The sequence below is a fragment of the Protopterus annectens genome, chromosome 1.part2, assembly GCF_019279795.1.
Source record: "Protopterus annectens isolate FY-2018-M chromosome 1.part2, PAN1.0, whole genome shotgun sequence".
Taxonomy (NCBI): domain Eukaryota; kingdom Metazoa; phylum Chordata; order Ceratodontiformes; family Protopteridae; genus Protopterus; species Protopterus annectens.
Genome location: NC_056727.1, coordinates 864,353,174 through 864,369,572, shown reverse-complemented (window position 1 = coordinate 864,369,572; position 16,399 = coordinate 864,353,174). Strand labels below are relative to the sequence as shown.

At 34.2% G+C, this 16,399-nt stretch overlaps 1 protein-coding gene across 1 annotated transcript in view; it reads left to right on the top strand.

Annotated features, from left to right (window-relative positions):
• Positions 1-16,399, top strand: part of DLGAP3 (DLG associated protein 3) — a 2,055,905-nt gene that overhangs the window by 1,261,030 nt on the left and 778,476 nt on the right. The window contains exon 6 of the mRNA XM_044059263.1: positions 11,952-12,043. Within this exon, the coding sequence (XP_043915198.1) occupies positions 11,952-12,043 (92 nt within the window). The remainder of the gene's footprint in view (positions 1-11,951; positions 12,044-16,399) is intronic.

Below are 16,399 nucleotides of genomic sequence, written 5' to 3'. Positions count from 1 at the left end.
TAAAAGTGAAGGAATATGAGACACATTTCCATGGGATCAGGAACTAAAAGACTATACCCTCTGAGAGCTGTGTCTCACAATATAGAGGCATTTCTCCTCCTGTATCTTTCCTGCGTAGTATACACAATAAAACAGTGGTTGATTAGACATATCTGGTCTCTTCTAAGAATTTGTCAATATCAGTGTTTATTGGTTTTCAGAAGTGACATAGTTCATAACACAGACTCAAACACTCAGCATCTGTGCTGTATATTCAAAAACTTTCCAGTAATATAAGAGCTATAGTATACTTTCTCCTTTATCATTAGATGATTTTGTGTGTGTGTGTGTGTGTGTGTGTGTGTGTGTGTGTGTGTGTGTGTGTGTGTGTGTGTGTGTGTTTATGTGTGGATTAAGCTTCATCCTCTTTCCCTTCAGTTTATCTTTTATGCTCATACAGATTTAATTATCTCTTCTTCAAGATACTAACTGCAGTAATAACTTTAATAATACTGGAGAAAATATCAGTTGGCCTAATATAAGAACTGTTTTCCCAAAACAAAGCTTTCTGAAATTCTTAAAGTTACAGAATGCATTTGAAGAGTTTGTTGACTTTTTATAATAATTTAGGACCTGTGGAACAAGAATTTGAAACATACTGACTCTCAAGCAACGTCCTAGATCAGCTGATCTGATATACAACCTTGGTAAGTAGTACACTTATATTTACTATAATATCTGATATACACCCTTGGTAAGTAGTACCCTTATATTCACTATAATATCTGATATACACCCTTGGTAAGTAGTACCCTTATATTTACTATAATATCTGATATACACCCTTGGTAAGTAGTACCCTTATATTTACTATAGTATCTGATATACAACCTTGTTAAGTAGTACCCTTATATTTACTATAGTATCTGATATACAACCTTGGTAAGTAGTACCCTTATATTTACTATAATATCTGATATACACCTTTGGTAAGTAGTACCCTTATATTTACTATAATATCTGATATACAACCTTGCTAAGTAGCACCCTTATATTTACTATAATATCTGATATACACCCTTGGTAAGTAGTACCCTTATATTTACTATAATATCTGATATACAACCTTGGTAAGTAGTACCCTTATAATAACTATAGTATCTGATATACACCCTTGGTAAGTAGTACCCTTATATTTACTATAATATCTGATATACAACCTTGGTAAGTAGTACCCTTATATTTACTATAGTATCTGATATACAACCTTGGTAAGTAGTACCCTTATATTTACTATAATATCTGATATACACCTTTGGTAAGTAGTACCCTTATATTTACTATAGTATCTGATATACACCCTTGGTAAGTAGTACCCTTATATCTACTATAATATCTGATATACAACCTTGGTAAGTAGTACCCTTATATTTATTTTAGTATCTGATATACACCCTTGGTAAGTAGTACCCTTATATTTACTATAATATCTGATATACAACCTTGGTAAGTAGTACCCTTATATCTACTATAATATCTGATATACAACCTTGATAAGTAGTAACCTTATATCTACTATAATATCTGATATACAACCTTGGTAAGTAGTACCCTTATATCTACTATAATATCTGATATACATCCTTGGTAAGTAGTACCCTTATATTTACTATAATATCTGATATACACCCTTGGTAAGTAGTACCCTTATATTTACTATAATATCTGATATACACCCTTGGTAAGTAGTACGCTTATATTTACTATAGTATCTGATATACACCCTTGGTAAGTAGTACCCTTATATTTACTATAGTATCTGATATACACCCTTGGTAAGTAGTACCCTTATATTTACTATAGTATCTGATATACACCCTTGGTAAGTAGTACCCTTATATTTACTATAGTATCTGATATACACCCTTGGTAAGTAGTACCCTTATATTTACTATAGTATCTGATATACACCCTTGGTAAGTAGTACCCTTATATTTACTATAGTATCTGATATACACCCTTGGTAAGTAGTACCCTTATATCTACTATAGTATCTGATATACAACCTTGGTAAGTAGTACCCTTATATTTACTATAATATCTGATATACACCCTTGGTAAGTAGTACCCTTATATCTACTATAGTATCTGATATACAACCTTGGTAAGTAGTACCCTTGTATTTACTATAATATCTGATATGCAACCTTGGTAAGTAGTACCCTTATATCTACTATAGTATCTGATATACAACCTTGGTAAGTAGTACCCTTATATTTACTTTAGTATCTGATATACAACCTTGGTAAGTAGTACCCTTATATCTACTATAATATCTGATATACAACCTTGGTAAGTAGTACCCTTATATTTACTATAATATCTGATATACAACCTTGGTAAGTAGTACCCTTATATCTACTATAATATCTGATATACAACCTTGATAAGTAGTAACCTTATATCTACTATAATATCTGATATACAACCTTGGTAAGTAGTACCCTTATATCTACTATAATATCTGATATACATCCTTGGTAAGTAGTACCCTTATATTTACTATAATATCTGATATACACCCTTGGTAAGTAGTACCCTTATATTTACTATAATATCTGATATACACCCTTGGTAAGTAGTACGCTTATATTTACTATAGTATCTGATATACACCCTTGGTAAGTAGTACCCTTATATTTACTATAGTATCTGATATACACCCTTGGTAAGTAGTACCCTTATATTTACTATAGTATCTGATATACACCCTTGGTAAGTAGTACCCTTATATTTACTATAGTATCTGATATACACCCTTGGTAAGTAGTACCCTTATATTTACTATAGTATCTGATATACACCCTTGGTAAGTAGTACCCTTATATTTACTATAGTATCTGATATACACCCTTGGTAAGTAGTACCCTTATATCTACTATAGTATCTGATATACAACCTTGGTAAGTAGTACCCTTATATTTACTATAATATCTGATATACACCCTTGGTAAGTAGTACCCTTATATCTACTATAGTATCTGATATACAACCTTGGTAAGTAGTACCCTTGTATTTACTATAATATCTGATATGCAACCTTGGTAAGTAGTACCCTTATATCTACTATAGTATCTGATATACAACCTTGGTAAGTAGTACCCTTATATTTACTTTAGTATCTGATATACAACCTTGGTAAGTAGTACCCTTATATCTACTATAATATCTGATATACAACCTTGGTAAGTAGTACCCTTATATTTACTATAATATCTGATATACACCCTTGGTAGGTAGTACCCTTATATATTTACTATAGTATCTGATATACACCCTTGGTAAGTAGTACCCTTATATCTACCATAATATCTGATATACAACCTTGGTAAGTAGTACCCTTATATTTACTTTAGTATCTGATATACAACCTTGGTAAGTAGTACCCTTATATCTACTATAATATCTGATATACAACCTTGGTAAGTAGTACCCTTATATTTACTATAATATCTGATATACACCCTTGGTAAGTAGTACCCTTATATTCACTATAATATCTGATATACACCCTTGGTAAGTAGTACCCTTATGTTTACTATAATATCTGATATACACCCTTGGTAAGTAGTACCCTTATATTTACTATAATATCTGATATACAACTTGGTAAGTAGTACCCTTATATCTACTATAATATCTGATATACACCCTTGGTAAGTAGTATCCTTATATCTACTATAATATCTGATATACAACCTTGGTAAGTAGTACCCTTATATCTACTATAATATCTGATATACAACCATGGTAAGTAGTACCCTTATATCTACTGTAATATCTGATATACACCCTTGGTAAGTAGTACCCTTATATTCACTATAATATCTGATATACACCCTTGGTAAGTAGTACCCTTATATTTACTATAATATCTGATATACAACCTTGGTAAGTAGTACCCTTATATTTACTATAATATCTGATATACAACCTTGGTAAGTAGTACCCTTATATCTACTATAATATCTGATATACACCCTTGGTAAGTAGTATCCTTATATCTACTATAATATCTGATATGCAACCTTGGTAAGTAGTACCCTTATATCTACTCTAATATCTGATATACAACCATGGTAAGTAGTACCCTTATATCTACTATAATAATTATAGGAAATATAAGGGTACTAATTACCAAGGTTGTATATCAGATATTATAGTAGATATAAGGGTACTACTTACCAAGGTTGTATATCAGATATTATAGTAAACATAAGGGTACTACTTACCAAGGTTGTATATCAGATATTATAGTAGATATAGTGCCTATAAGGTGTATATCAGATATTATAGTAAACATATGGTAAGTAGTACCCTTATATCTACTATAGTATCTGATATACACCCTTGGTAAGTAGTACCCTTATATTTACCATAATATCTGATATACACCCTTGGTAAGTAGTACCCTTATGTTTACTATAATATCTGATATACACCCTTGGTAAGTAGTACCCTTATATCTACTATAATATCTGATATACAACCTTTTTAAATAGTACCCTTATATTTACTATAATATCTGATATTCAACCTTGGTAAGTAGTACCCTTATATTTACTATAATATCTGATATACACCCTTGATAAGTAGTACCCTTATATTTCCTATAATTTAAAAATGGCATCCTGCTACTGTAATAATTGCAACAGTTTCTGAGAGTCCCAGTACAGCTTCATTTCCTTGTATACACACACACACACACACACACACACACACACAGACACACACACACAGAAACACACACACAGTAGTACTACAGGCACTAAAGTCTTAACTGCTCAAAAACAAAGGTCCCCTTCCTCATGTTTAGGGACTCAAGTGCTGTATATTAGTTTTTAGATTACTGCTTGTGCTGAACTCGAATATCAGCTTGGGTAAGTAGCTGTGGGAAGTAACATGAGAAGGACTAGGATTAGAAAGTGGGAATGGAGCTTTAGGTCAAGGGATCAATGATTTCAGGTTTAATGAGGGGGTGAAGTTTAGGTTTAGGGAGCAAGAAGAGAGTTTAGGGTTAGGGAACATTCAGGGAATTTAGGTTTAGGGAGTAGTCTGGAAATTAACGTTTAGAGAGGGAGATGGAGTTTTAATTTTAGGGACTTTAGGGTTAGGGACTGAGAATAAGGGACCAAGGAGTTTGATGGTAAATTGGGTGGCTGTTTAATGTTAAGAGTTTAGGTTCTAATCAGCTATGCATTGTATAGGATAGGGTATTGAAAGGGGTATGTAGAAATGCGAGATCAGGCTATTGGGAGTTAGAGCTTTTTGGAGTAAGTGAAAGCAAATAGCTGCACCATGAGCTACAAGCTCACAAATGCCTATGGTAGACCCTACACATATAGACAGATAGATGCAAACATAGATATAGGCCTAGATATACACACAAAATGCATATGCATGCACACATATGTATGAGCTCCATTCCGTCACTCAAGAGAACAGCTCATAAAATGGTTTGAACTGTCTCCAAATTGTTAAGATGGAAAAACTATCATTACATTCAACCATCTTATTGAAGTGTGTGGCATTTGTTTATATTGCGAGATTGTTGTACATCAGAGACTGGGACTATGCCTAATTTCAGAGGTGGTATATGTAATATTGGTGGAACATGAGGGGGCACAAAGTTTTTTTCCCCAAAAAAATACTGTTATTTCTTGTAGTTCATTGAGTACTTTGTTTGTTGATTTATGAATAATTAGTATTTGTTATTCTGTATAATGCATTATTTGTAGGAATGTGTGCATATGGGATTTCAATTATAGTTTGGAGTTTATGTGAATGAATGTCATTTGAGTATGTAGTACTTGGTGCTGCAGCATACCTCTCAACTGTAAAACACCAAGTAAAGATAAGCACAGCACAGAGACCGAGTCCGATGATGGGCGATAAATAAGCACTGCAAGAAAACAATAAAATGGAAGCAGTGCAAAAATATAGATGCCTTAACTTGTTTCACCGCTTTTTGTCTAAACCACAGCAGACTTCATCAGATAATGACATCAAGACACAATTCCATGTTTATATACACAAAAAAGCCTTAAATATTCAATTAAAAGCATTCATTGAAAATTAGAAAATTAATCATAAACATCAATATTGTTAAAAAGACTTATTAAAATGCAATTCCCTATATTCAAGATGTGTTTTCCAAGGACCCCCTCTGACATCAACTGAAACCTTATCTAACACAAAAAATAGAAACTTGGCAGTATTACATATCAGGGTGTATTTGTATAATGCGTTTTTCTCATTTGAAATTCTGATATCACAATAATGTTTATAAATGCGTTTTTTCAATTTACGCTCAGCTCAGCAAGGTACACCACCCTGATAGTATTAAAATTGCTGAAAGCAGCACCCCCAATTTCTTTGCCCATACAATTTAAAAAAAAAATTATCCTTATTCACAATATACATGCAGTATGAGCATGCCCCACACTTAAATGTACCCTTTTTTTTAGTATTGTTCAAGGTACAGGGTAATCTCACAAGCTCAAACATTTCTTTCAAATTCCTTCCCTTCCTATAAGTAATCCTCAAGGGGTTCTTGTGAAATGTTCCTGTGTCAGTTAGTTCCGTGAACCTTGCCCATTCCGTTGTAATGATATCCCTAGCCATAAAAGAATCAGCATAATATTCCATAATGAAAGCCCTATTAAATTGGCTACCATCATGTGCACAGTTGTTGATAGTATTTAAATTTACTCTATTCCCCAATAAGGGAAAAACTTTTCATTCTTAGAGGAAATTATCTTACTTCAGATCTCCTTTAATAAATTAGGAGGGTATCCCCTGTCAACAAACAGTGCCTCCAAAAAATCACATTTGGATTCAAAGTCATTCAAAGTGGAGATCATCCTACTTGCTCTAATAAATAGTCCTCTGACAATACTTCTTATTGAAAAGAAGGATGTGAACTGCTATAATGCAAATAAGACTTGGAAAAGGTTTCCTTACGGAGCACTTTGATTTAAGGCCAGAACCAGTTTTCTCAATAGTAACGTCTAAAAAATTCATCCTGTCCTGAAACTCCTGACAAGTAAACCTGAGAAATTCAGTAGTTGTATTCAGATACCTTAAAAACTCATTAAACTCATTAAGACTAGTTCTTGTGTCAGTCCAGAATATTACCGACAGGGTTAGAGTGGTAGGAAGCTGCCTTGGTTGACAAGGGTGTTGCCACGGTTGATGATTTCCACATTGTGTTACAATTGATGGTACTTGTTTTAAAGAATAACTTTATATATTTTATATCTTATATATTTTGGTGGGAAAATTTTTCACCAAATTAAGGGTGTAGCTATGGGGTAAATTGTGCACCCATATATGCTAATATAGATTTATCCTGGTGGGGGAAGAAATTTATCTTGGATTCAGAATTCAAGACATGCTAGTCATTTTACAAAAGACTCTTGGCCAACATAGTAATATTCTGGACCAACACAAGGACTAGGATAATGATTTATTAAGGTATCTGGATACTACTACTGAATTTCTCAGGTTTACTTGTCAGATGTTTCAGGACAGGATGAATTGTTTAGATGTTAATATTGATAAAACTGGTCCTGGCATTAAATCTAAGGTGTTCCATAAGGAAACCTTTTCCAAGTCTTATTTGCATTATAGCAGTGCATATCCTTCTTTTAATAAAAGAAGTATTCCCGGAGGACAATTGTTCAGAGCAAGTAGGATGACCTCCACTTTGAATGACTGAATCCGAATGCGATTTTTTGGAGGCGTTGTTTGTTGACAGGGGATACCCTTCTAATTTATTAAAGGAGATCTGAAGTGATAAAGTTTCCTCTAGGAATGAAAAGTTTTTTTTTCCCTTATTGGGGAATAGAGTCAATTTAAATACTATCAACAACTGTGCACATGATGGTGGCCAATTTAATAGAGTGTTCATTATGGAATATTATGCTGATTCTTTTATTGCTAGAGATATCATTACAACGGAATGGGAAAGGTTCATGGAACTAACTGATATAAGAACATTTGACAAGGACCTCCCAAGGATTACCTAAGGTAAGGGAAGGAATTTAAAAGAAATGTTTGAACTTGAGAGAGTGCCCCGTACCTTGAACAGTACTAAAAGAAAGGGTAAATTTAAGCGTGGGGCATGCTTGCAATGTGTTTATATTATGAATAAGGATAAAGTTTTTTTTAAATTGTAGGGGCAAAGAAATTGGGGGTGCTGTTTCAGCAATTGTAATACTGGGATCCGTACAGATCACCGAAGGCAACATAACTGAAACAGATTCATCCGGGCTTACTTGCACGAAAGTGCTTTTCACTGAAAGGCACTTTCGCGTAAGTATGCCTGTTGCGGAGATCACTCTACAGTGAGGATAAGGGAAAATTCCCTTTTCCCCACTGTAGTGTGACCTCAGAGTGAGAATATTTAAGTAGGGGGGGTGTGGAGGGTGCAAAAACGTAAAAGTAATGTTTTATTTTTTTTTTTAAACACACTTTAACGAAAGCGCTTTGTCGGTGAAAGCGCTTTTGTTAAAGTGTGTTCAGTGATTGTGGATTCGGACTATTGAACTTTCATTCAATAGTCCTAGATCCGTAATACTACCAGGGTAGTGTACCTTACTGTTTGCAAGCCTTGTTCTACGTAGAAAAAACTGAGAGTAAATTGAAAAAAATGTATTTTGGAACATTATTATGATATCAGAATTTCAAATGAGAATGCATTATACAAACACACCGTGGTATGTAATATTGCCAAGTTTCTATTTTTTTGTGTTAGACAAGGTTTGATGACAAGGGTTGTTCTAACAGGGGGGTCCCTGGAAAACACATCTTGAATATAGGGAATTGCATTGGCAAGTCACACTTGATGCAGGATGACTCCCTGGCCTCAATGAGAACATATCTATTGCCCCCTTTTAAAACTGAGAGCTGCTAAACTTTAATGTATGTATTGAGATTATATTAACTTTATTTCAGCTTTCTCTTTTACTCAACTATTTAAGCATTAAAGTAAATAATGTCTTCTTCTTCCATTAGTGTCAAACCCTGTTTTTAGCAATGTCTTTTTAACAATATTTTAAATATATTTTACCTTTTTATTGAAAAAGTACAATCTTGTTGCAATAGGTCTTGTAGCCACTTGATGGAACTGCTAATACAGTATTTTAAATGTAGGTATGTTATGGTTTGGAATACAATATTATGGAGTCTAGGAATTAAAGTTATCTTATGCTGTTTTTTACTTTACTCGTTTAGATTTTTTTGTATTAGGACTTTTTATGTGTCCAAAGATTCAAAAGTTACATTATTTGCATTTATTCAGGTAGGAAGTTTATGATTAATTTTCTAATTTTCATTGAATGATTTTAATTGAATAATTAAGGCTTTTTTGTGTATATAAACACGGAATTGTGTCTTGATGTCATTATCTGATGAAGTCTGCTGTGGTTTAGATGAAAACCCGCTAAAACAAGTTAAGGCATTTATATTTTTGTCCTGCTTCCATTTTATTGTTTTATTAAAGTGCTTATTTATTGCCCACCATCGGACTTGGTCTCTGTGGTGTGCTTATCTTTACTTGGTGTTTTAATGTTCGATACTTGGCACATATACCTCTCAACTGTCCTTGATTTTTTAAAATGCCCCCAGATTTTACTTTATGTTTTTGCCATATCCATTGTAAAATTTCTGACTTTCTGGTAAATCACTGAGGATTACAGTCAGTCAATAATGCAATGGTATTAAAGTTTTATACTTTTGATTGTTACAAAAATGAATGTTATTGCAAAACCTGTTGATCTATTAATGTTTAATGTGAATTACAGCAATATTTAAAAACTGTCCATGATTTGGAGCCTTTCACACCACTGTTTTTGTATTCCCCAGAATTCTTGAGTAAAGAAGTTGAGAGGTGTACACTTACCTTTTATGATCACATTATTTGTGATCATTGTTACTTTTCATTATTCAACAAATCATATATATATATATATATATATATATATATATATATATATATACATACACACACACACACACACACACACACACACACACACACACATACACGTAACTGAAAGAGGCCTTTACCTTTCTTGCCTTTCTTATTCCAAATATGAATGTAACATAAACTGAGTCAACCCTCACAGATTATGAAATGCAATGCAGAGTTCTGTCTCTAACCTTTCCATAGCATAATGTATCATTTATTGTTCCACATCAGTCTGCCTGTATATGAGACTTATTATCCTGTCTAAGGAAAGGTATTTGTGATACTTGGAACCAAAATATGTGGTGTGCATTCAAAAACTTTTAACTGCAAGCCTGTGCACTATGCAGCCACTACTTCTGAAGAGGTCATTCTTGTATAAAGGACAAAAAGTGTGTGCTTTGAAACATTTTTCCATAAGTGTTGCTAAACTTTGTTATTAATAAAAGTGTTTCAGATGTCTGCTTGGATTCTGGAATACTTTGACTGACATACCTGTTTTCCATTGAAAGTAGTGACTGCATAGTGCACAAGCTTGCAGTTGATAGTATTTAAGATACTTAATTATTATTAGCAGTAGTTTTAGATGAAGATCTGGCAAACTGTTTTAGCCAAATCCCTGTTAGCTGTGTATTACAGCTTGAGTTTATTAAGAGAGAGAGGGAGAGAGATTGAAGTCATTTTGGAGTAAGGAAGTTGTCCTGTTATCCACAAGGATAAGAGATATCCATCTTAGCATATTTAAAGAGGGTTAGGTATGAGGCACAATCTCTCAGTGGAATACAAGTGCTTTTCATCTGCAAGAATACTTTTGTTTGTGTTAATGGTGACAGTCAGCATGTCATGGCATTACCTTTAGAGTGAGGTTTTTCTGTGCAGTCAACGTAACATCAGGTAGCTTCTATAAATCTAAATATTGTATTATCTCCATTTCAAGGAAATAATAATGGATAACAGTGTTTTGGCCTGCTGAGTATAGCATGATGAAGTAAGAAAGGCTCATGATGAAAGAATAAAGAAAATGTCATTATTAATGAAAAATATGTAGCAGGACTCTAATCAACCGAGTATTAAGTGACTTCATCCTGTTAAATATGCATTGAAATTGTTTTGTGGGAAAAAGGGAAATCAGACAACAAAACTTTATTGCTGCCTTCAGTATTTTGCACTTCAGTAATGGCGCTGTCACTGGTTAAGAGAATTTTCCTCTTCTCTTATAGTAGAGGACTCCATTCATTTTTTTTAAATTTATTTTTACTTAATATTTGTTTATTGGGAAAGTCTGACTTGGAACAAAGCCAATTATCAGTGGAAGGCTGGGGTGAACCCCTCCAGCTGCATGTCTTTGTAAAACCCATCCAAATACAGTGGGGACATGCCGACTCCACACAGAAGGCACTCCAGCTGAGAATCGAACTGGAGAACCTCTTGCTGTGAGATGACAATGCTACCACTGCACCACTGCACTGTCCTGTTCAGAGGCAATACCCTCTATTAACGTAATGACAAACAAATGCTATGTTGCATTAATTAAAATACAGCTACTAAAATAACACAGCTCATCATGCAGGACTGGATTCTTCCATAACCTTATATTAGCTCATGCTCAGGGCACAAATAAATGCACAGAAATACTTAAAATGAAACATCTGCCCATTCATATGTAAACCATTTTCTAATTTGTATGGAGTTTTGAATCAATCCTATAATTTACTGGGTAGTTAGTGACATCTAGCCTTTAGCTGTTATCTCACTGTGGATCCCAGATGATGTATTTCTTCTGATGATTCTTCTAGCATATTTTGTAATTTACCTACGTATTGCTCAAATGTTAATAAGAGTCATTATACTCTGTGATGAGCCTGTCTGATATAGTCTTGGGCAAGGCTAAGTGCTGCTTTTCACTTATTAGTATTATTGTGTTTTTGTTCTTTTAATGCAGGTTGATAGTTCAGAAACTGTTTCTGATTCTGACACTGAAAGTAAAAGCCAGAGGGAATTCCACTCGATTGGAGTACAAGTAGAAGACAAGAGGTAATGTCAAAATGACTACGCATTTTTAATTGAAAAGGATCTCACAGCATTCTCTGCAGAACAAAAACAGATTTGCGAAAATGTTATACTGACACGTATTAACGTAACTGGGGTTAAAAGTACAAGTTAAATGTAATTAGTACTTATTGTGATCATTTCTGTTATAATAATGATAAATAGGTTTAATTGTAAATTGTTTCTTATATTTTTGCAAACTGCTAAACTTGCTAGTCAAAATGAAGAAAGTTTATGCCTAGGGGTTGTTACTTTGTAGTGGAACGCTCTGTACTCTACTTTCATACAGTTATGCACACATTTAGAGCTGTAAAACAAAAGACAAAGCTATAACAATTAATAAAGCTATATTTATAATTAATATGGCTATCTATGCACAGTGTTCTATGTGTTATATGTCTAAGTGTGAACAACAGGAGGCAAAACAATGTAAGAATATGCAGTAAAAATAGTAACGAGAATAATAATAGTAATGTCTTTCAGCTATTCCCAGTTAGGGGTCGCCACAGCAGAATGCTCGTCCGCTTATGATTGGCAGTAGATTTTTACAGTGCCGAGGTGCCAGCCCGACACCCAGCCTTCAACGAAGGCACACCCATTCAAGCATGTACCTACCTGCATGTCTTTAAACATCACTCGACCGCAGGGAGGACATGCAGACTTCACACATAATAATAATAATAATAATAATAATAATAATAATAATAATAATATATACTGGTCCTTCTTCAAAAGGAAATTGCCAGCTCTAGAAAATGCTTTTTAAAATAGCACTCTTGTAGCAAAATAAGTCGAAGAGTGGTTAATATTTTATTTGAGCCAGTTTTCTTTTCATGAGTCAAAATGTAAAACTGCAGAGCTCTTCCCACCTAAAATTTAATACACAAAACAATATTCTTAATCTTAGTGACAGCAAGGCTTGAGAAAATGTATGACATCTAGCAGACAGCTGCCTAAATATTACGTGTCTTTGTGGTATAGAGAACAGTAAGTCCCCTATTCAGGATGATGTAGTTAAACTAAATCAAGAAATCTGCATTTGTTTCAGAGCTTAACATGCTCACAAATATCCCTCAGTACTGTCAAAAACTAATATACAGATAGCATGCCAAAAATCAAGAGAAATAAGTCAGAAATAATCTGTTGGTTTAATAATCAGTGCATTACAGTACTTTAGAACATGGCAAGATGCCAGGTCTTTACCTTTTTTTTTTTTTTTTTTTGCTTGATAATAGGACTGGAATTCCACAGAGGCTCATATTTACCTTAAAAAACACATGTTCACCTCTTGAAATTGACAAAGCATCACTGCAGGATATATATATTTTTCTTTACATGGTATTCTTTTGGGCTGGGACTAAATTGTCCAATTGAGGGATGCATTCTGTTAAAGGCTCGAACATGTCCATTACCAGCTGTAGCCTGTTCACCTATCCTTGGTTCAGCAGATTTTGCAATTCTTTTTTCCAGTATTGACTAGGTTACGTAACATGATATCTGTCATATCACTTCACCAAAATAAACACTGGGACTTTATGAATGCATTCACTTTTTTTAAGTGACAGTTTACTGATAAATGTCAGACCCTTCATCAGAAGATAATATCTTCCCCATAGGAGCTGTTTGCACATTAAGGCTCCCATCTAACAACACAGTGTAATTTCCAACCCCAGGCTGCCTCTGCTATACGAAAATACTCAGAATCTGTGCCAACTGGGTGATCATGGAATTTAATAAAACAAGTCATCCGTTAATGATAGAAATGTTAGAAAGTGCAAAATCCTGAATGCTAGCAAGGGTAAAAGCTGGAGGTAACTGGTTGTTGTCTGGGAAAGGGCATATAGTCAGCCTTTTCCACAAAGAAATGAGATTTTCAGCCTATTGCAATATGAAACAGTGGTGTAGTAAGTTATATTAATGTAATGGTTATATGTAGATATGGTATATAAAGTCCCATGTTATCAATGTGTGTAGTAATGTGCAAGCTGTGATCTGTGCCACTACTGCTGGTGTGGATGTTTCAGAACAGAACTGCTCCTCATCCTTCATGATTTCTCTAATGACAGGCATTGCTTCTAATCCATCTCTTTCTTTACAGGATCATACATTCACAGGTAAGTACTAGGCTAGCTGCTCTTACAAGCCATTTGAGCCTAAGCATTTTCCATTTTGGTGCTTGAATTAACCTAGCCTGTTTGGTGTCAGATATAGGTAGGAAAAATGATACCCCCAGATGGGACTGGAACCCCCTATCCCTGGCTTAGGAGGTCAATGTCTTACCCATTAGGCCACTAGGACCTGATTATCATGTTTATTTCATACTTTAGCAGCCATGTATATATAAATATTAGAGACCAAAGTCCTAACTGAAAGTCTCAGGACACCTGTAACCTAGAAATTATAGTTGTTAGTGGATCTGCAGTGTTAGATAGGGTTTCCCATAAGACAAAAGAAAAATGTGACAGAATCTCTTTCGCATGTGGAAAATCCCAAGTAGAGCAATTGCCTCTTTTATATTATTTTACTGGACTTTACGGGATTGCACTGGTGAATTAAATGGATAAGGGAATAAGGACTTGTTCATGAGCAGTACATATAACATCAGTTACAGCTTAGATGCTCTATAATGCAATATTTTAATGTAAATAATAAGAATTAGCCCTGTTTATTTAAACTAACTCAGCGTGTAGTATATTGTATTTTATTACAACTTCATTTAATGAGATGAAAAATGTAGTAAACACTATACAACAGTAAATACTTTAACAATAAATACTGAAAAAAGACAAATGTAGACCACAACATAATATGAAGCTGCAGACAATTAATGTACAAGGCATACCACTCAAATGTCCAGATTTTCACAAAATGTCCAGATTTTTTGCCACATATTTTTGGTCTATTAAACATAAAATTTGTGAGTTTCTGACAAATCATTGAGTATTGAGGTCAAAATATAATGACAAGATGTCCAAGTTTCAGACTTTAGACCCTTCAGAATTACCATGCTAAAACCGGTTACTCTATCAACTTTGTAAGTTTAAAGGAGTAATATTTAAACATTGTCACTTTTTTGAGGCCTTTGTTCCCCCCATTATTCTTTGCATCATCCTGAATTCTTGTGATAAAACGTTGAGAGGTATGTACAAGGCCAACATCAAATAATAAACTAGCAAACACAGAGATCTATGGAAAGTTTTCCGATACTCTTAAGCATACTGATATCTTAACTCACAACAAAGCATGGGTAAGAAGTCTGTGACAACAGCCGTAGAAGAAGTGAGGTCAAAATCTTTATAAAACATAGAAACTTGATTCTATTTTAACAAACTACCTTTCTGCATGAAGATCATTTAAGGTTTAAAGTGAGGTCTCCCTTTCTGCAAGGAATGTAAAGACAGTAGGAGCCAACTAAAGCACCCAAACCTTTTTACAGGTTTCGAATTAGCAATAGCAGGGTGTAACAATTTCTCAGAGTATTATAATCCCCTTGGTATTCAACACTGAGGAGAAGGCATCTTTTTTGTCCAGTGTGGGAAATTTTACAGGATATCAGATGTCTGAATGAGCCCCAAACATATCAGATGACCTAACTCTGTCTGATTGAGCCCCAAACATATCAGATGACCTAACTATGTCTGAATGAGCCCCAAACATATCAGATGACCTAACTATGTCTGATTGATCCCCAGACATATCAGATGACCTAACTATGTTTGACTGAGCCCCAAACATAGCAGATGAACTATTTCTGATTGAGCCCCAAACATATCAGATGCCCTATGTCTGCCTGAGCCCCAAACATATCAGATGACCTTACTATGTCTGAATGAGCCCCAAACATATCAGATGACCTAACTATGTCTGATTGAGCCCTAGACATATCAGATGACCTAACTATGTTTGACTGAGCCCCAAACATAGCAGATGAACTATGTCTGATTGAGCCCCAAACATATCAGATGTCCTAACTATGTCTGACTGAGCCCCAGACATTAGTGAGTCTGTTTGATGTTTCTTTTGTGACAACAACATTCCGCTCAGTAAGTGTCAGCAGTTTACTGCAAGGTAAAGACCTGTGCATAGGTCCTTAAGTTATACAATCTTGCAAATAGCCCAGACTGGATCAAATAATACCTAAGAATTGTTTTACATTTCCCATCCCAAACTGCAGAACACTGTTCATTTATTTTTACACCATTTATATGGGGATAGTGTGGAAGATGTTTAAAATACTACCTAAAATAGGTTGGTTCAGAAATCATTATTTATGCATTCATTTTCTGCAAAAATGATGTGTTTTCAACACTGAAATTAGTACATTTCCATAAGGGCTTGTTA